This window comes from Coregonus lavaretus (genome assembly GCF_964263955.1).
Source record: "Coregonus lavaretus genome assembly, chromosome: 37".
Classification (NCBI taxonomy): Eukaryota; Metazoa; Chordata; class Actinopteri; order Salmoniformes; family Salmonidae; genus Coregonus; species Coregonus lavaretus.
In genome coordinates this window covers 9,773,656-9,794,711 of record NC_140024.1, presented here as the reverse complement: position 1 = coordinate 9,794,711, position 21,056 = coordinate 9,773,656, and the positions used below count along the sequence as shown (strand labels likewise).

The window sequence follows — 21,056 nt, the reverse complement described above, 5'->3', positions numbered from 1 at the left end:
GAATTACTCTGATGGTCAGAGCAAGTAATGTTGCCTATGGTTACTTTATGAATTATGCCTTTATGAAAAGTCTCGGAGCATATTGGTTTTGCCTGTTCTGTTTCATGTATATTGGCCTATTTGGAGATATGTTACAGTAATCGGGCTACTATTGCAAACGCTATACAGTAGGCCTAGCCATAGAGATGATGGGCCTACCTGGCAAAGCGTCATCAGTTTACCTGTGTACACGTCACGATCATAGACCACCACTCTCCGCGCCCTGCATGGCAGTGGAAAACCTACGCAGTATCTATCAACGAACGATTATACACACATCGGGAAAGCCCTTCACTATTAGATCAACCGGGATAGTAAAGACTGCCTCCGGGACCTAGGCTACCAGAAGTTACTATATCCAAATGTCGTCTTCAAGCTTTTAAAAACTTTTTAAAGCATGTGCATACAGGAATGTGCCGTTTTTGGGGGCGAAGACTTTACATTTACAGCAACCGTAATATAATTTGTATTCCAGCTCTGAACATTTGGCTATAAACGCCATGGTGTAAAAACGCCATGTCTCGTTTCTTCTGGCCATGATGGATTTATGTTCGTTACATAAAAGTATCACAAAGGAGCGGAATGTAGCTCGCCTGTTTCTCCAACTCCCTGAATAGGTGTTTTCGGTGCGTGCAGAACAAACCAGAATCGTCCCTTACACTGGTGGGCAACTGTAACGCAATTTGTATCACATTCTTTTTGGAAGCAGTATTTGATCAACGAGGAATATTCGCGGAATAAGCATTGTTCCCCCTTTAAAAATTTTTTCGCCACAACATTGTAGCTTGTTGTGCGATCGTCGCATCAAAGGTGAGGTGTTTTTATTTTTTCCCTTTCGCTTATTGCATAAAGTGTTTTTTGTTTTCAAAGCCAAACGGTGTGTAATCCACCGGGCTACTCTACTAAAAGTTCCCGTGCGTGTTGGAGCGTACAGTGAAATCATCATGAGGAACAGCGAGGAGGCGGAGGGGTTTGATGGCGAGGCCTCCAACACTTCCATGATCTCCGGAGCAAGTAGCCCATACCAGCCCACCACCGAGCCCGTACACTCAAGGAATGTTTTGGGTGGCATTAGGTGTGACTTTGAATACCTGAAGTCACACTTTGGCATATTAAAGGCCGTTGAAGTGGTAAGTTAAATAATTAAGTCAAATCATTCAACAGACTGCATGACTAGGCTACTGAAAAGTGTTAAAGATGTGCATGTGAAAACGCTTCATTGAATGATGTGTGTTGTAGCCTACAGTGTTTGCATTTGTATGTGTGTAGCCTGTGCTTGTCTGTTTTTGATAGATGACCTGTCTCTTTAGGCATAGTGACATAGTAGTAGCCCAGTTTGCATGTGGCTCACCCACAGTCCACTCTGCTACACTTTCACATTTTTTCAAATCAAATTTTGTGTCACATGCGCCGAATACAACTGGTTTAAGACTTTACGGTGAAATGCTTGCTGACGAGCCTTTCCCAACAATACAGAGTAAAAAAAATAACATACACAAGAATGGCGCTATATACAGGGAGTAACAGTACCATATGTGCAGAGGTATTTGAGGTAGATATGTACATGGAGTCAGTACATGATTTTGCAATGGAAGTAGCCCAAATAATGACAAATTCCTCTACTAGAAAGAATTCCATATCAACCAGTTATAACAATTTGTATGACTATTGTTTATTTTCAAGAAATCAGCAACATTTCTCTCAGCAGTTTACAGGAAGGGGAAACAGCATAGTTTAATGTGGGGTTTGAGCCAATACACCTAAAACCAGATGTCTAGGAGGGAGAAAACACAACAACAAAGGAAGATGATGCCTCCCAAAGCTATGATAATTCAGCTGCAGAGGAAACGTCTCCGCCAGAGTTTTGTCCCCTCTATTGGTGCCAAACTGCTCAGTCAGAGATGGTGCTCTCACATAGCCTACAGATGAAGCACTGTATCCACAGTGGGCGAAAATCAGTGGAACTAAGGAAGTAATTAAGTGCATACAGTGCCAAGGGAAACAACCTGACCCCCCTACCCAAAAGATGCCATGTTCGAATATTGCTTCATTAGCAGTTATAGAACGTTATTTGGCTTTTGTTGCACTGTACAGCGGTCAAAACACACACACACACTGACTCTTTAAATGAACTCATTGTACAAAGAGTTTTGATGTTCAGAGGATTCACCAGATTCAAAGCCAGAAAAGGCATAGTACCCGTCTGACAAGGGTTAGGCTCCGTGTAGCTCAGTTGGTAGAGCATGGCGCTTGCAACGCCAGGGTTGTGGGTTCGATTCCTATGGGGGGCCAGTATGAAAAAAATTAAAATAAATGTATGCACTCACTAACTGTAAGTTGCTCTGGATAAGAGTGTCTGCTAAATGACTGAAATGTAAAATGAGAACAGACACCGGAGATATTTGTCTTTGAGAAAGACATCTGTAGCCTGCGTGTAAAGTCTGTACTGAGAGCAACTCTCTGTGCCCAGGTGGACGTTCACTGCTTGGTCAGATGAGACTGACAAAAATAAGCATGTAATAACAATGTCATAGTTGGAGAAAGCTGACCAACTAAAGGTTACATAAAAACAAACAAAACACTGGTTCGGTTATTTCTAATTGTACTATTTCACTGTAGATCCCCCAGCCCAGCTAAACCTGCCTTAGATAGCTCCTTTGTCCCACCCCCCATACACGCGGAGACCGACTCAATTGGTGCCTCCAGTGATGCTATCTCTTTCATTGTTACCCAACGCTTAGGTTTACCTCCACTTTACTCATATCCTTCCATATCCTTGTCTGTACATAATGCCCTGAATCCTTTCTACAACGCCCGGAAATCTGCCCCCTTTATTCTATGTACCCAACGCACTAGAAGACCAGTTCTTAAAGCCTTTAGCCGTATCCTTATTCTAGTCCTCCTCTGTTCCTCCGGTGATGTAGAGGCTAACCCAGGCCCTGCAGCCCTCAGTATCACTCCTACTCCCCAGGCGCTACCATTTGCTGACTTCTGTAATCGCAAAAGTCTTGGTTTCTTGCATGTAAATATCAGAAGACTACTTCCTAAGTTTGAGTTATTCACTGCGTTAGCACACTCCGCCAACCCTGATGTTCTAGCAGTGTCTGAATCCTGGCTTAGGAAGGCCACCAAAAATTCTGAAATTTCCATCCCCAACTACAACATTTTCCGTCTAGATAGAACTGCCAAAGGGGGTGGAGTTGCAATCTACTGTAGAGATAGCCTACAGAGCTCTATCATACTATCCAGGTCTGTGCCCAAACAGTTTGAGCTTCTACTTCTAAAAATCCACCTTTCCAGAAATAAGTCTCTCACTGTTGCCGCTTGCTACAGACCCCCCTCAGCCCCCAGCTGTGCCCTGGACACCATATGTGAATTGATTGCCCCCCATTTATCCTCAGAGTTCGTACTGCTTGGTGACCTAAATTGGGATATGCTTAACACCCCGGCCATCCTACAATCCAAACTAGATGCCCTCAATCTCACACAAATTATCAACGAACCTACCAGGTACAACCCTAAATCCGTAAACATGGGTACCCTCATAGATATCATCCTGACTAACTTACCCTCTAAATACACCTCCTTCAACCAGGATCTCAGCGATCACTGCCTTATTGCCTGCGTCCGTAACGGGTCTGCGGTCAAAAGACCACCCCTCATCACTGTCAAACGCTCCCTAAAACACTTTAGGGAGCAGGCCTTCCTAATTGACCTGGCCCAGGTATCCTGGATGGATATAGATCTCATTCCGTCAGTAGAGGATGCCTGGTTGAGAGGAAATTACTTTTAAAGAACAATCTTAAATAAACATGCCCCATTCAAAAAATACAGAACTAAGAACAGATATAGCCCCTGGTTCTCCTCAGACTTGACTGCCCTTGACCAGCACAAAAACATCCTGTGGCGTACTGCATTAGCATCAAATAGCCCCCGTGATATGCAACTTTTCAGGGAAGTTAGGAACCAATATACACAAGCAGTCAGGAAAGCAAAGGCTCACTTTTTCAAACAGAAATTTGCATCCTGTAGCACTAACTCCAAAAAGTTTTGGGACACTGTAAAGCCCATGGAGAATAAGAGCACTTCCTCCCAGCTGCCCACTGCACATGAGGCTAGGAAACACTATCACCACCGATAAATCTACAATAATCGAGAATTTCAACAAGCATTTTGCTACGGCTGGCCATGCTTTCCACCTGGCTACCACTACCCCGGCCACCAACTCTGCACCCTCCGCTGCAACTTGCCCATGCCCCCCCCCCCGCTTCTCCTTCACACAAATTCAGACAGCTGATGTTCTGAAAGAGCTGCAAAATCTGGACCCCTACAAATCAGCTGGGCTAGACAATCTGGACCCTTTCTTTCTAAAACTAGCCGCCGAAATTGTCGCAACCCCTATTACTAGCCTGTTCAACCTCTCTTTCGTAACGTCTGAGATCCCCAGAGATTGGAAAGCTGCCGCGGTCATCCCCCTCTTCAAAGGGGGTGACACTCTAGATCCAAACTGTTACAGACCTATATCCATCCTGCCCTGCCTTTCGAAAGTTTTTGAAAGCCAAGTTAACAAACAGATCACCGACCATTTCGAATCCCACCGTACCTTCTCCGCTATGCAATCCGGTTTCCGAGCTGGTCATGGGTGCACTTCAGCCACGCTCAAGGTCCTAAACGATATTATAACCGCAATCGATAATAGACAGTGCTGTGCAGCCGTCTTCATCGACCTGGCCAAGGCTTTCGACTCTGTCAACCATCGCATTCTTATTGGCAGACTAAATAGCCTTGGTTTCTCAAATGACTGCCTCGCCTGGTTCACCAACTACTTCTCAGATAGAGTTCAATGTGTCAAATCGGAGGGCCTGTTGTCTGGACCTATGGCAGTCTCTATGGGGGTGCCACAGGGTTCAATTCTTGGGCCGACTCTTTTCTCTGTGTATATCAATGATGTCGCTCTTGCTGCTGGTGACTCTCAGATCCACCTCTACGCAGACGACACCATTTTGTATACATCTGGCCCTTCATTGGACACTGTGTTAACAAACCTCCAAACGAGCTTCAATTCCATACAACACTCCTTCAGTAGCCTCCAACTGCTCTTAAACACTAGTAAAACTAAATGCATGCTCTTCAATCGAACGCTGCTGGCACCCGCCCACCCGACTAGGATCACCACTCTCGACGGGTCTGACCTAGAGTATGTGGACAACTACAAATACCTAGGTGTCTGGTTAGACTGTAAACTCTCCTTCCAGACTCACATTAAGAATCTCCAATCCAAAGTTAAATCTAGAATCGGCTTCCTATTTCGCAACAAAGCCTCCTTCACTCATGCTGCCAAACATGCCCTCGTAAAACTGACTATCCTACCGATCCTTGACTTCGGCGATGTCATTTACAAAATAGCCTCCAACACTCTACTCAGCAAATTGGATGTAGTCTATCACAGTGCCATCCGTTTTGTCTCCAAAGCCCCATACACTACCCACCACTGTGACCTGTACGCTCTTGTTGGCTGGTCCTCACTACATGTTCGTCGTCAAACTCACTGGCTCCAGGCCATCAATAAATCACTGCTAGGCAAATCCCCGCCTTATCTTAGCTCATTGGTCACCATAGCAGCACCCACCCGTAGTCTGCGCTCCAGCAGGTATATCTCACTGGTCATTCCCAAAGCTAACACCTCCTTTGGCCGCCATTCTCTGCTGCCAATGACTGGAACGAATTGCAAAAATCTCTGAAGCTGGAGACTCTTATCTCCCTCACTAACTTTAAGCATCAGTTGTCAGAGCACCTTACCGATCACTGCACCTGTACACAGCCAATCTGAAATTAGCCCACCCAACTACCTCATCCCTATATTGTTATTTATTTTGCTCTTTTGCACCCCAGTATCTCTATTTGCACATAATCTCTTGCACATCTAGCATTCCAGTGTTAATACTAATTGTAATTATTTTGCACTATAGCCTATTTATTGCCTTACCTCCATAACTTGCTACATTTGCACACACTGTATATATATTTCTGTTGTATTTTTTGACTTTATGTTTTTTTACCCCATATGTAACTCTGTGTTGTTGTTTTTATCACACTGCTTTGCTTTATCTTGGCCAGGTCGCAGTTGTAAATGAGAACTTGTTCTCAACTGGCTTACCTGGTTAAATAAAGGTTAAATAAAAAACTGAGGTCAAACAGGAAGTCATGTCTTTCACCACAGTTAGCCAGGGCAAATGTAAATGTACAGTAGAGACACCACAACTCCCAGTGACATTACATGTGTGAATGCGACAGGTCTTTCCAGTCTTTCCTGTTCATGCCAGTCTAATTCAATACTTGCACTGGGCAGGACATCTGAATGTCATTATCTCACAAAAAAAAAAAAAAAAAACATATTGTAAAGTGGTTATCCCACTGGCTATAAGGTGAATGCACCAATTTGTAAGTCGCTCTGGATAAGAGCGTCTGCTAAATGATGTAAATGTTATCTCACCTTCACCATGTCTGCCAACCAAGCCCTGTTGGCTTTATGGATCTAGTCACTGTATGCTTTCTCTGTAAAGGGGTTTCTTTTGAACGATAGTACAGAGGAGTTGATAACACATTCCTTACATTTACTCACGACAGCTCAATCAGGAAATATGCTCAAGGTTGACCATAATAGTTTTACAATAGCAGAGCTCCCATATGTAGGCCCGGTTTGACTGTCAGTTGACCTTGGAGTGTATGTATGCCACAGCCTTTTCCACTGCCGCTGGACAATGATTGACTGACTTGAAGGGCCTCACAGGGAACTGCTAAGGTCTTGTGTTTGACTATTTAATCCCCAAAACACAACTCATTGTACCTCATCTGCAAATGGGCCCAGTTTTTCCCTGAACGAGAGCACTCTCAATGTTAATGGATCATTCCAGTTCAATCTGCATTAATTCAAAGTTGTTGATTGATATTGTTGAACTAAATTAAACTAGTGATAATGGACTAAAGTATAGTTTAAAGGGAGGGTTGATGATAAGATATCCTTCTCTCTTAGGCTATTCACTATTAAGTTACATAAAATCACTTACGATTTCAGATATAAATCAAAAAGCATAATGGTGGGCTAGTAAAGATGAATGTTCGGTGCTAACCTTGCTGGTCTAATCGTGAAGGTTGTGTGTGTAGTATATGTCACATTAGTTGAGTTGAAACCCTCCTCCCGGCAGCACATTTACCTCTCCTAAGGACTTTAGTATGAGAACTGTTCCTACAGCCACACCCTCTTGGTCTCTGGTCCCATAGAGGTTGTTGTTACATAAACACTCTGAAGGCATGAGGTTGACCTGGTGTTACTGGGATAAGCAGTAGCCCCAGAAGACTGGTGCGATCACCTTCAGAGACCCTTTCTTTGTGTCAGTCTATGATGAAACTTTACATGGGTGTGAAAAGTCTCGTGACAGCAGGCTTTTGTGGATCTCATCTCCATTAGGCATTTCCACAGAGCTCAAGTCATCTAACCCAGTCAGCTCTAACCCAGTCAGCTCTAACCCAGTCAGCTCCAACCCAGTCAGCTCTAACCCAGTCAGCTCTAACCCAGTCAGCTCTAACCCAGTCAGCTCTAACCCAGTCAGCTCTAACCCAATCAGCTCTAACCCAGTCAGCTCTAACCCAGTCAGCTCCAACCCAGTCAGCTCTAACCCAATCAGCTCTAACCCAGTCAGCTCTAACCCAGTCAGCTCTAACCCAGTCAGCTCTAACCCGGTCAGCTCTAACCCGGTCAGCTCTAACCCGGTCAGCTCTAACCCAGTCAGCTCTAACCCAGTCAGCTCTAACCCAGTCAGCTCTAACCCAGTCAGCTCTAACCCAGTCAGCTCTAACCCAGTCAGCTCTAACCCAGTCAGCTCTAACCCAGTCAGCTCTAACCCAGTCAGCTCTAACCCAGTCAGCTCTAACCCAGTCAGCTCTAACCCAATCAGCTCTAACCCAGTCAGCTCTAACCCAGTCAGCTCTAACCCAGTCAGCTCTAACCCAGTCAGCTCTAACCCAGTCAGCTCTAACCCAATCAGCTCTAACCCAGTCAGCTCTAACCCAATCAGCTCTAACCCAGTCAGCTCTAACCCAGTCAGCTCTAACCCAGTCAGCTCTAACCCAGTCAGCTCTAACCCAATCAGATTTTGACTTTGACCTTTTTAGTACTGGTTATAATGTAATTTACACTGTGGCCTTTTATAATACCAAGATAAAACTCCCTTTTCATCTCTTTTGGAGAGTGCTGCCATTTGGATTAAGTTGTTACATAGCTATTCAATTGTGTCAATGGACCTTGTAATGTAGATATTTTTTTGTGGTGCTTTAACATGGGGAAGTTAAATATTATTGAAGGCCATTTTTGTGGGCTGTGTATGGAGCTAAATTAATTTACCAGATGCTGCTCCGTGTCAGCTAGCACTTCCCATTCTGGAGAGACTGTGTGTTCTGTTCCAGTGTTTCTCTCAGACTGGTCTTTAACAAACACACATGATAGGTGGAGTTTCTGGCTCTACAGACATATCTGGGGTCAAGAAACAGGAGAAAAACTTATTTTCACAAAGGTTACTATGAACCATTTAGGCCATGAACGAAATACACAGGACGCCACTGATCAAAGGCCGTTGGAGTGCAGTCTGTTGTGATGCCTACCTCAAGACTGGGATCTGACTCCAAGTGGCCATTGCAAGCATCTCACAGTGTACCTAATCCCAGAGATGAAGAATGGGAAGCTTTGGAGAAGGGTGGGGGGTTGACATATAATCATTAGTTACACGCTTACCCAACATGCATAGTAACTCCATCCCCTCCCCCCTCCCTGTCTGACACCTGCTCCACACTGGGCCTGGGAAGAGCTGCTTTTATCATGTCTCAGCAATGACTTCATCCACTGCATCCACCCCCAGTCTGGACACGTCCATGTTGTAATGTCACACTGTGTGCACCTAGACAAACACAGCTCTAATGGGGTTTCAATTGGCTGGCATGGAGAAATACAGTGGGGGGAAAAAAGTATTTAGTCAGCCACCAATTGTGCAAGTTCTCCCACTTAAAAAGATGAGAGAGGCCTGTAATTTTCATCATAGGTACATGTCAACTATGACAGACAAAATGAGGAAAAGAAATCCAGAAAATCACATTGTAGGATTTTTAATGAATTTATTTGCAAATTATGGTGGAAAATAAGTATTTGGTCAATAACAAAAGTTTCTCAATACTTTGTTATATACCCTTTGTTGACAATGACACAGGTCAAACGTTTTCTGTAAGTCTTTACAAGGTTTTCACACTGTTGCTGGTATTTTGGCCCATTCCTCCATGCAGATCTCCTCTAGAGCAGTGATGTTTTGGGGCTGTCGCTGGGCAACACGGACTTTCAACTCCCTCCAAAGATTTTCTATGGGGTTGAGATCTGGAGACTGGCTAGGCCACTCCAGGACCTTGAAATGCTTCTTACGAAGCCACTCCTTCGTTGCCCGGGCGGTGTGTTTGGGATCATTGTCATGCTGAAAGACCCAGCCACGTTTCATCTTCAATGCCCTTGCTGATGGAAGGAGGTTTTCACTCAAAATCTCACGATACATGGCCCCATTCATTCTTTCCTTTACACGGATCAGTCATCCTGGTCCCTTTGCAGAAAAACAGCCCCAAAGCATGATGTTTCCACCCCCATGCATCACAGTAGGTATGGTGTTCTTTGGATGCAACTCAGCATTCTTTGTCCTCCAAACACGACGAGTTGAGTTTTTACCAAAAACGTATATTATGGTTTCATCTGACCATATGACATTCTCCCAATCCTCTTCTGGATCATCCAAAGGCACTCTAGCAAACTTCAGACGGGCCTGGACATGTACTGGCTTAAGCAGGGGGACACGTCTGGCACTGCAGGATTTGAGTCCCTGGCGGCGTAGCGTGTTACTGATGGTAGGCTTTGTTACTTTGGTCCCAGCTCTCTGCAGGTCATTCACTAGGTCCCCCCGTGTGGTTCTGGGATTTTTGCTCACCGTTCTTGTGATCATTTTGACCCCACGGGGTGAGATCTTGCGTGGAGCCCCAGATCGAGGGAGATTATCAGTGGACAGGTGTCTTTTATACTGATAACAAGTTCAAACAGGTGCCATTTAATACAGGTAACGAGTGGAGGACAGAGGAGCCTCTTAAAGAAGAAGTTACAGGTCTGTGAGAGCCAGAAATCTTGCTTGTTTGTAGGTGACCAAATACTTATTTTCCACCCTAATTTGCAAATTAATTCATTAAAAATCCTACAATGTGATTTTCTGGATTTTTTCCCCTCAATTTGTCTGTCATAGTTGACGTGTACCTATGATGAAAATTACAGGCCTCTCTTATTTTTTTCAGTGGGAGAACTTGCACAATTGGTGGCTGACTAAATACTTTTTCCCCCAATGTACATAGGCTTGAAGAATTCCTCACAGAGGTATCTACTGTAAGTGTGGGGTTGACAAAGATTTGCCACTCTGAAATAATAATACGTTTGTATGTTCGTGACTGTGTACATGCTTGTGTGTCCACATGAGAAAGTGAGATTGATTGTAGTGTTTGGCCTTCGCAGGGCTTTAATTGCAGCAGATGTGTAACGTGTGAAGGGTGGTTAGCCAGAGAGCCTGTCAGGAGTGTAGCCTAAGCGCTCTCTGCTGACAGCTCTCCTGCCTCAACAACTCTGTGTCAGAAACGGAGGAGTGTTGTGATGAGAAGCCTTGTTGCAGTCCCCTGTTCTGTTCATTAACTGGGCTGACAGGTTTAAGAAACAGCCCGGGCTAGGGAGGAGAGGAAAGGAGGGGAGTAGCCTCCCTGCTGCTCCCATCATCATCTGGTTCAATATACTGGTTGGTTTACTCACTGCACTTATCATGTCAGTTGTCTCCTGTCTCAGCCAACTAAGATGCCAGTTTTACAGCAAATTCTGACATTGACATTGACAATATTGCTCTATGCTTTAGAAAACTGTTGTTGTCAGATGGATGACTAACTCATCCTCAAGGTATCACAAACTTGTTCTTTAGGGTAATATATGACTTGGATGGAGAGGAAAGAGTTGCTTCTGATCAGCAGATTGGGCCTCGACACTGCGACAACATTTGATAGAAAATACGTTTTGTTTTCATGAACATTTTTAATATTACCGATGGATTGGTCTTTTGTCCGACTTCAAAATTATGGTAATTCTTTACACATAAATCATAGGATTCATATTGTCTCCAATGCTATTACAGATAATTTTACGGAGGTAAGTGGTTTTTCTCTGTCTAAAGATAACATCACTGCTAAAAAGGGAGGTGAATCTGCATATTCAAGTCCCACTGTTGCCATGGAAAGTGTTGTCTGTCAATCACCCTTTCCATTTACCCACTACAAAACAGGAGCTGGCTCTTCACAGGGAGGCCTGGCTCAATCTGCATTTCAAAAGAGCATGGAAAACAGACAAGAAATCTGAGCAGGTCATACATTATAGAAACAGCATGAAGTGTACGTATGCAAATCTGTGTCTCTCATTTCATGTCCTCTTGATAAGGTTTGTTAGGGCTGGATTATTTTGGTTAAATCTCAGACTTAGTATTGGTACTTTAGAGTTCTGGCCGTAAGCAGATCCTCAGACGCTTGGCTGTCCAAGTCCATGTGGGGAGACGTAGACTGTCAAGAAGTCATGTGAATTCCCCCATCAAAGCTGTGAAACGGAGCATCTGCTTAAGACATCTGAAGGCTCCCCTTAGGATGGGGCTTTTTGAAAAGTGGTGGGAGGAGAGAGATAAAGAGATTCCATATGTGTGTGTGTGCATACGTTAGTGTAATGTCACTTTTGATGATGATACCAAAGTAGCTGTATCTCTCGCGCTCTCTCTCTCTCTCACTCACTGGGTGATGTGACTAGGGAATGTTCCATTAGCCACCTTTTAGCTTTCTCAAGGTGGTGTGAATGTATACATGGCAAGGGTGCTAAGTCTGCATTAGCATGCTTGTAATTCTCAGACTCCCTATCACAGAGCTCATACATTTTTGATGATAAAAGCTGGACTGGGCCCATTATCCCGATGGAACAGATTCTTTATTTAGATCTGTCAGGCAACTAGATCCGGTCTGAGCCGGCCCAGATGGGACAAAGCCCTACAATACAAAATGTTTAATACCACCATACAACAATATCACAATGTGTGCGTATGCATGTGTCTATACCCTTGTGTGTGTGTGTCTTCACAGTCCCAGTTGTTCCATAAGGTTTATTTTTACCTGTTTTTAAAATCTGATTCTACTGCTTACATCAGTTACCTGATGTGGAATAGAGTTCCATGTAGCCATGGCTCTATGTAGTACTGTGCGCCTCCCATAGTCTGTTCTGGACTTGGGGACTGTGAAGAGACCTCTGGTGGCATGTCTTGTGGGGTATGCATGGGTTTCCGAGCTGTGTGATAGTAGTTTAAACAGACGGCTCGGTACATTCAGCTTGTCAACACCTCTTACAAAAACAAGCAGTGATGAAGTCAATCTCTCTTCCACTCTGAGCCAAGAGAAACTGACATGCATGTCATTAATGTTAGCTCTCTGTGTACTTTAAAGGGCCAGCCGTGCTGCCCTGTTCTGAGCCAACTGCAATTTCCCCAAGTCCCTCTTTGTGGCACCTGACCACACTACTGAACAGTAGTCTAAGTGCGACAAAACTAGGGCCTGTAATTCATTATGGACGTACTTCTCCCCATCTTAGCTACTGTTGTATCAATATGCTTTGACCATGACAGTCTACAATCCAGGGTTACTCCAAGCAGTTTAGTCTCCTCAACTTGCTCAATTTCCACATTATTCATTACGAGATGTGGTTTAGGGTTTAGTGAATGATCTGACCCAAATACAATGCCTTTACATTTGGAAATATTAAGGACTAACTCATGTGGGTAGTATCATAACAACATACTCTCTACCCGCTCTACTGTAGGACTGTTTGTTTATCATTTATTTGAAGGCTGTCCTTGACCTGTCCCTCTTCCTCCTCCCTCTCTGCAGGGCCTGGCCCTCATAGCCTTCATCTGCATAGAGACCATCATGCTGTGTCTACCCTGTGGAGGGGTCTACTTCTTTGAGTTTGTCAGCTGCAGTGCCTTTGTAGTCACCGGCGTCCTCCTCCTCATCTTCAGCCTCAGTCTGCACACCAAAGTGCCCCAAGTCAACTGGAGCCTGACGGTGTGTATACCACCAACACACACTGACCAATCACATCCTCTTACTGGAGGCAAGAGTCTGGTTCAGATGTCAATAAGCCAATAGGCGGGTCTTCTGGAGGACTTAAAGGGTTGGTCTCTTTGTTTTGAGACTAAAGTTGTGACTAGTTTAAATAGTGTTATTACATAGGTATAAGAGCAACTTCACAAAGTATTAACACATTTGATAAAATAAAAGTTGAACTGAGGGTAAACTGAATTTGCTGAATGTGCACTTGCCTATAAAATGTGGGTGAGAATGAGTTTTAAAAATGCAGTCATAGAAAATGTTAGTGGTGGGTATTCTCCAATCCAACATGGGCCCTTTAACTATTTGCCTACAAACACACATCGTTAGAGCGTTGGGTCCGGTACAGTATGTGTTACAGATGGAAATGGAAACGCTGCTCTTTGCTTTATTTCCAGAGCACACTGCATACCAGAAAGAGTAATAGATGGTGAGTTAAAGTGGTTTAAATCCAACTATAACTATCGTATTGCATGGTATACTTAGTACTATGTGTTTTACCTCAAACAGGCATACAGGGGTGTGCCTTTGGCTTTTACTGTTGGCCAAGTGAAGTAAAATGAAGCAGGGTTTTTATATATTGTTTTAAATTGGCCTTGTGTGTTTTTCTCCTGAGGCCCACTGGTTTTGGGCTATGCAGGACCCTTCAAAGAGATGGAAACACTGCACCATGTCAACACAACATATGGCTATCTTTGTATCTCTATAATTCGGTACCTACATATGTCCATATCTCACTGAAATATATAAATGTCTGTGAATGTGATGTCATAACTTCTTTATTTTTAGTTTATGCACATCGTTTGTGTGAGGAAACAAAAGTCATTTGGTGTGTTTATGCCAGTGTGCCTTTGGGGGTGGGCGGTTGAAATGTCTGTTATGTGTATTTTTTTGAGTCAGAGGCTGTTGCTTTGTGTGCATATGTGTGTTTGGTTGTGGCTTAAAGGGAGCTGTTGCCGTCTCCAGGGCTCGTATTGGCTCTAGAGTGGAGTAGCGGACTTATCCTCAGCATAGTGGCCCGTTTTCCCTTCATTGTATTTATATCTGTGACATTCAAGGTGAGTGGGCCCCAGGAATTTTTAAATGTCACAGCAGTTTTGACTGAGTGTAAACCGAGAAAGTCATTCTCCGAACACACCAGTGACACTGAAATTACCCCTTTGTGGAGCTGACTTATAAATGTGGAAAACGTCTCAGAGGAAGGTCTGTTCTTCTAATTATGTGCTATTTGATCCTGTCATCTCAAACCTGTGCTCGATGATATGTTTGGTAAAGCTCTATTGCTGTCTTGGGAATAGAGGGGAGCTATTCCCTCACCTAAGAAAATGAGCACAGCCTTGGGCTTTATCATAAAGCTCTCTGAGGTAACCTTTACAAAAAGTTGGTGAGTGAAGGCTCCTGGAAATGTCACATTTGGTTAGAGGTCATTTGGTTATTCAGATACATTGTTGGCGCTAGCTAAGGGGAGTGAGTTCAGTATTATGTGTTATTTTTCTCTCCCTGCCCCCAGTGATCTGTGGGATGCCGTGTCTCTGGGTTTGGGTGGTGTTGGTCTGTCTTGTGCTGCCAGAGACTGGCTCTCTTTTTGTGGCGTTGCCACAATGGCCATACACTGTCTCAAAGCTGGCTGGCTCTGTTGTCTCTCCACACAAAGGCTTTCAAATGACCAACTGCCATGCCAGGGAGTGCCAGCACAGAGAAGGGTGACCACAAACACAGGCACTGCCAGTTTTCAATGTGGGCGAGTGCTGGTCCAATGAGTGCTGGGAAAGGTTTTGCTCAGAAATGAGGAGGCTGGGAACAGAAATCTCAGTACATGCATGAGTGGAATGGCAGCCTGTGGGAGAACCAGAAGTGGCCTCTTGACTGGATCTTTGAGAATGTGCCAAGTAGAGTCTCCCCTCTGAGTGTGAGAACATATGCTGACCTGGTTTGCAGGTTATCCCCTCTCACTTTACTGCAGATCCTGCTATGCCAGCTCCTTATGGAAATCAGGCAGTGTATTGGCTTGAGTGGAGCGCAGGTTTCTGTTTTGATAGATGACCCTGTGGCAAATCACAAGCAACATGTTATTTATTTACTTTGCTGACTAATGATTAAACATGAGATACAGTGCATTCCTCTTGCAGATGAAGCTGTATGGTTTATTTTCCTTGAATCTTGGCATCTGTTGAAATAGTGTGCAATGCCATCCTGTTTGTGTGTGCATTAGTAGTTTCCGCTGTTTGTTCCAAAGCACGTCTCTGTCAGACTCCATACTGTTTTACCTAGCAGGGTCCATCCCTCCCCCTACACGTTTAATACAACTGCCAATCAGGGTTTGCTATTGTGATTAATCGGTTGTGCTCGCAGAGCCTTCCTCTCTCACGTTCTATTTATTTTCACTCAAAATTATCTCAGAGGGGGGTCCAGGAAAAGTTTTTTACTGCAGTTCTTTTAGCCCTGTATTTTGCCACCCAAGCAGAAGACATGCAATAATTATGTTGATCTTTTTATTGATTTTATCCCCCCCCAAAAAAGACTGTTGAACTGACTGTATTCTGCAATGTGTTTTTGGTAACTCTTCTTCCGTGAAGTCTACACGCACTTCAGAGAGTTTGTCTGGATATGCGTGCTTCCTGTTGCCTTGATCCTTGTCTAAATCAGCATAAACACGCAGCTGAAAACATTTGGTAGAGCCATTTCAAGGGGATGTAGCTACTGGAGCCTCGACAGCCCTCCTCGGTGAAAGACCACTCCTAGCACACACACACACACTTTCTGGCTTCCAAAGAGTGAGCCCCTGACTGCTCTGCCAAATGCTGAGCATGCTGACATCTCCCCCTCTCTCAGAGAAGCCAGTAAGGCTAAGCGGCCTGCCTGCCTCTCAGCCTCGGGGCTCAGGGTGGAGGAGGGCTTGAAGAAGTGTGTCGCTCTGCAGAGAGAAAGCGAGAGGCAGCGGTTTGACCGGGTTATTTAAAGGCAGGCGCTCCATCTTTTGCTGCTGCTTTACAAACCGTTGCTGTGCATGTGGAATGTGGAAATGTTTTCTCCCAGAGACTATTGTGCTGGGGTGAGCTGGATCTGGGGTGAGCTGGATCTGGGATGTGTGGTAGAGGGAGCGTGGCAGTATTGATGCTGAGAAATCAGTCCTGTAACACCAGTTGGACCAGTGTATGCTGTGCTGTTACTATGGTGTTGGTGGTGTGTCCAGTGGGAGATCCAGCTCTACAAGATAGCCTAGCGCTGCTGTAAGAACGCTTCCATTAAACACATCAGACAGCTTAAACCCCAGGATAAACAGCACTTTTCACAGTTTTACACCCCACTGAGCACTGTTTGGTTTCTCTTCACACATCATGCCAAACCGATCACACACAGACACACTCTGTATACCTGCCACACATACAGACAGGGAGTGAGGCACTAGGGTTGATTTGCACTACATCTGAAGCCAAGTGTGAGACTCAGGCTTGATTTGTCTCTGATTCCAGCCTATGTGTGGTTTGGTGGTCTGAGCTGTACATGTGTGTTGGTGCAAAAAAGGGAGACTTGAGTCTGGTTTGGCCAGTTTTCCAGTTTTGAGGGTCTCGCTTGGCTAGTGTTCAGTCTTGAGTCTGGTTTGGCCAGTCAGTCTGTGGGGGAGAGTTGGTGTCATGTGAGATGATGTGGGTTATGACTCCCATCATTCAACAATTCACATGGGGGGCCTTGCCCCAGTCATGCTGAAACATTTATTAACCATACACTGAATGACTGGTCAGCCAGCCAGAACAGCACATCCTGAAAGCTAACTGTGACACAGTGTCCTATGTTCATGTGAATAATCAGGTCCTTGTACTAGGACCTTCAGTGATTGGCTTCAGCGCCAATTACTATCAACAGACAATAAGAGAGCAGCACAAACAATTCCAAACATTCAGATAGCTGATGGATTGACAAGTATGACAATGATGTGGGTTACAGAGACTCTTAAATATTCTACTTTAATATGACTGAAACTCTAAATATGTTACTTAAATATTACAATTCTGAAATACAACATGAGCATGTGTGTCTACATTAGTATGGGAATGATGGATTTGAGTGAAAATATAAAGTTTCTTTACTGATGTACCATAGAGGCTATACTCTATATAGATACACAATTCTCCCCTAATGGGATTCATTTTCTTTTCAAACGCACGGTGAAAGAACAGCAGATGATACTGTATTCCCAGTGCTAGATCAAAGGTAGGTCTCTGCCTTGTGTTGGCTCAGTAATGTGAAACGTGAGGTGCCAGTCAGTGGTAAGGCGTGCTTCTTTGAAGGTTCAGTTCCATGTTACCCCCTGCAGATTTAAACCCAGACATAATGAAATATCTGGGTCTCTCGCTGTAGCCTATGAGCAGTGTTCAGGAGGAGAACGTTTTCAATGCTTAAGGTATCCTCCGGCTCCATGATATATATTACATGAACTTTCGAAACACGGAGGCGTCAGAGGGATTGTGCTATCGCCATTTTACGCTCCCTGTCTGCTGTTCATAAGAGCTGCATCCTGCCCAATAAAAGACCCAAGCCTCAGGCCACCCTTCTCTCATCTCTCTCCATCCATCTATCCACCCGTCTGTCACTCTCTCCCTTTAGAGCTGGACACCACAGAGTTACCGCTTTCTATTGGATCAAAAACATGGTGGGAAAAAATGTGTTTTCAGACCACTAGATGGGTAGCTATTCTTGTTATCTTTTTGTTTGTTGTTGTTGGGGGAAACATTGACATTTCTTATAAATAATTGCTTGATGAGTGATCTGAAGTACCTTTGAGAAACACTGCTGTTTTTTTGTTTTCTTTTTGGGTGGGGATGGTTTTTAAAGATGTTTTAACATATGACCCTAAAACATTACTCAACATTGTCTCTGCACAACATGGTGAGAAAAGCTATTACTAACTCCTTGCTACTTACAATATGTACAGTAACTATCAGTCTAAACATTACCTGTTAATTAATATGCATGGTCTGTCTGTCTGTCCCTACAGGACCTGGTCAACACTGCAGCCAGCACCTTCTTCTTCTTCCTGGCTTCTGTGGTCCTGGCTGCTCTCAACCACAAGTCTGGAGCCGAGATCGCAGCAGTGGTGAGTTCCCCGTCCCGCCCCACTGCATCCTCATCCTGGTCACTCCCTGTGACCCCTGACCTGGGCCTTCTCAGAGTGACCACCCTGTTTATTAGTCTGTCTCAGATGTACACCACTGAAACATGGGCTGAGGTCTGGACTTTCTCCTCTCACCCCCTCATCCTCCCTTCCCTACTCCCCTCTCTCTGTGAAAGGGTTATTTGATCCATTATTGTGCTACGCTAAGAACAATGGCTGGTGTTACATGACCCACTGGATTTCTGTTGTTTGAAGAGTAGCCTATATGCATCTAAAATATACATCAAAGACCTTTACTACAAAATGTAATGTTCAGAAATATGTTCAATAATCAAATCGAATGCAAGACATTTAGCTATTAGTCTCATTGAAGTTCTTCTGTTGATTTTTCTGTTTATCAGATTCTTTGTCTTGTCACATTATACTGCATTTCCTGTTAACTGCTGCCTCCCTGTGGAAGGTAGCCTGAACTGCATTTTATTTATTTTATTTTATTTCACCTTTATTTAACCAGGTAAGCCAGTTGAGAACAAGTTCTCATTTACAACTGCGACCTGGCCAAGATAAAGCAAAGCAGTGCGATAAAAACAACAACACAGAGTTACATATGGGGTAAAAAAAACATAAGGTCATAAAATACAACAGAAAATATATATACAGTGTGTGCAAATGTAGCAAGTTATGGTAAGGCAATTTCGCCAAGTCAATATGGAATTTCCTCCCCACCTACAGTATAATAAAGCCAAAATAGAATTGCTGCCACATCAATCTGCCTGACAGTGTGAGAGATTTGAGGATCAGTTGGCCAGGCTGTAATTGGCCAGACCAGGGGTAAAGTGTTGCTGTTCAGGGGAGTGCTGAGAGCTTGATGATGTGTGAGCAGAGCCACAGTGAATGCTCATGGCTCCATTGGCCACCCTGCTGCTGCCACATCCACACTATTTACTGACTCAGGCCCTCCCTGGAGGTTATGAGCTGATTTCTGATTCCTGTCATGTCAGCTCTGAGCGGTGACATGGACGTTTACTCTGGAGTTCAGCCCTAATCTCCTCGTTGGAGAGAGAGAGATCACAACTCATTGGTTTCTCTCACTCTCTCTCTGTTTCACTCTCTCTTTCACTCTTTCTTTCGCTTTCTCAGTCTCTTTCTCTTTGACTATTAACCCTATTTGTAACCCTCAACCTCATTTTGAGGTCTCTCCCCCTCATTCTCTGCACCGCTCATTGCATTGTCTGGGAAAGCTTGCTTGTTTCCTTACACATAAGAAAGCATGCACGTCCTCACACACACTGCTGGTCCTTTGATTCCTGTGGTTGTGCATGAGGCTGGATCAGCAGAACTGTGTACTACGGGCGCCCAGCCGGTGGTCTGGGGATTTGTGCTGAGTCGTTTATGGTACAGATGTTCTCAGCAGGAAGTTTCTATTAAACATCCTGGGCTTTTTCAGGCCTGGAGGGGGCCTGTTAAATCCCTGGGCTCTCCTCCTGGGGAGAGATGGAGGGAGTCGTGGGAGGGGTGTATTTGTTGAATTCCACTGTCTATTTCTTTAGGGGTGTATACTACATAAAGGGCTGCGATTTGGAGAGAGATTAGACACTTTGTGTTACTGTTTAATCAGCTAAATGTCTTGCTGTTATTATACAGTAGTCCCTATTTGAAATGTATTTACTGCTGGGAATATTAGGAAGGACTGGAGGGAGGTGTCATTTCCTCCTGTACTACTTGGAAACCTACATTTATTTTAAGTTCATAGTAACAGAAATTCTGTTGTTTTGAATCATATTCCTGTAACTTCCTGTGCAGATATTTGGCTTCCTGGTGACGTGTGTATACGCTGTGAACACCTTCCTGGCGGTGAAGAGGTGGCGTATAGGTGACGGGCACTCAGTGGCGGTCCAGACCAGTGAGTACATGCGAGCCCGCACTGCCTCCCGGGGAGAGATGGAGGCACGGCCTGACCTGGCCTGAAGGAGGTGACATTCTGAGACCAAGACTGACATTTAGGGCTTCTATCCTACCATACCCTCTCTCCCACTACCCCCTAGTGACATAACCAATCACTGTACCCACTCCATGGATGAGCACTGCAGCCTCTTTACTTGGGGGTCTCCTTTGGCGAGAGACCCTCAAGGCCTGGACTCAGAGCCCTAGCCCCCTGAGAGTACCAACACACAGACTGGCTCAGAGATCTGCCTCTGTCGACGGTCATCAAGAACATTGACTTGATATAAATTAATTGTTTTTCTGGTTTTGAATTCAGCGTGGTTTGAAATCTTGCTCCAGTGTTTTGTAAATGCTCTTGACTGTGTGACTTAGCCACTGGTATCTATGGCCACCAGCACATACTGTACAGGGTTTGGTGGTTGTGTTATTTGCAATACGTACAGGTAGCACTGTCTGTTTTAGAAATTGAAAGATTTTTTTAATACTACAGATCTGACACACAATGAGAACAACAATTTAATACATTTAATTGATTTATATTTTTTTGAACATGAACTTTTAAAAAAAGGACCAAAAGCTTAGGCCTATTCGTTATGGCAGGTTGATCAGTTATTACGTTTATGAACTCCGATACTCCTGAAACACATTCCCAACACAGTTCAGTTCCACAATTTCATTACATGTCAGTTGTCTCTCTCTCTGTAGATGTAAAGTA

The 21,056-nt window shown here is 44.3% G+C and overlaps 1 protein-coding gene across 1 annotated transcript; it reads left to right on the top strand.

Moving 5' to 3' along the window:
* Positions 1-317: 317 nt before the first annotated feature.
* On the top strand, positions 318-20,589 carry LOC311111447 (CKLF-like MARVEL transmembrane domain-containing protein 4). The gene is made up of 4 exons (XM_084154176.1): positions 318-1,169; positions 13,063-13,239; positions 18,281-18,379; positions 20,201-20,589. Exons 1-4 carry the CDS (start codon positions 984-986, stop codon positions 20,363-20,365), a joined length of 627 nt encoding a protein of 208 aa, XP_084010302.1. The 5' UTR covers positions 318-983; the 3' UTR covers positions 20,366-20,589.
* The last annotated feature ends 467 nt before the right edge of the window (positions 20,590-21,056 follow it).

Coding starts and splice junctions, on each gene's coding strand:
- LOC311111447 (XM_084154176.1), top strand. CDS start 984: ATGAGGAACAGCGAGGAGGCGGAGGGGTTTGATGGCGAGGCCTCCAAC. Junction 13,240..18,280: donor AAGTCAACTGGAGCCTGACG/GTGTGTATACCA, acceptor CTGTCCCTACAG/GACCTGGTCAACACTGCAGC. Junction 18,380..20,200: donor GAGCCGAGATCGCAGCAGTG/GTGAGTTCCCCG, acceptor CTTCCTGTGCAG/ATATTTGGCTTCCTGGTGAC.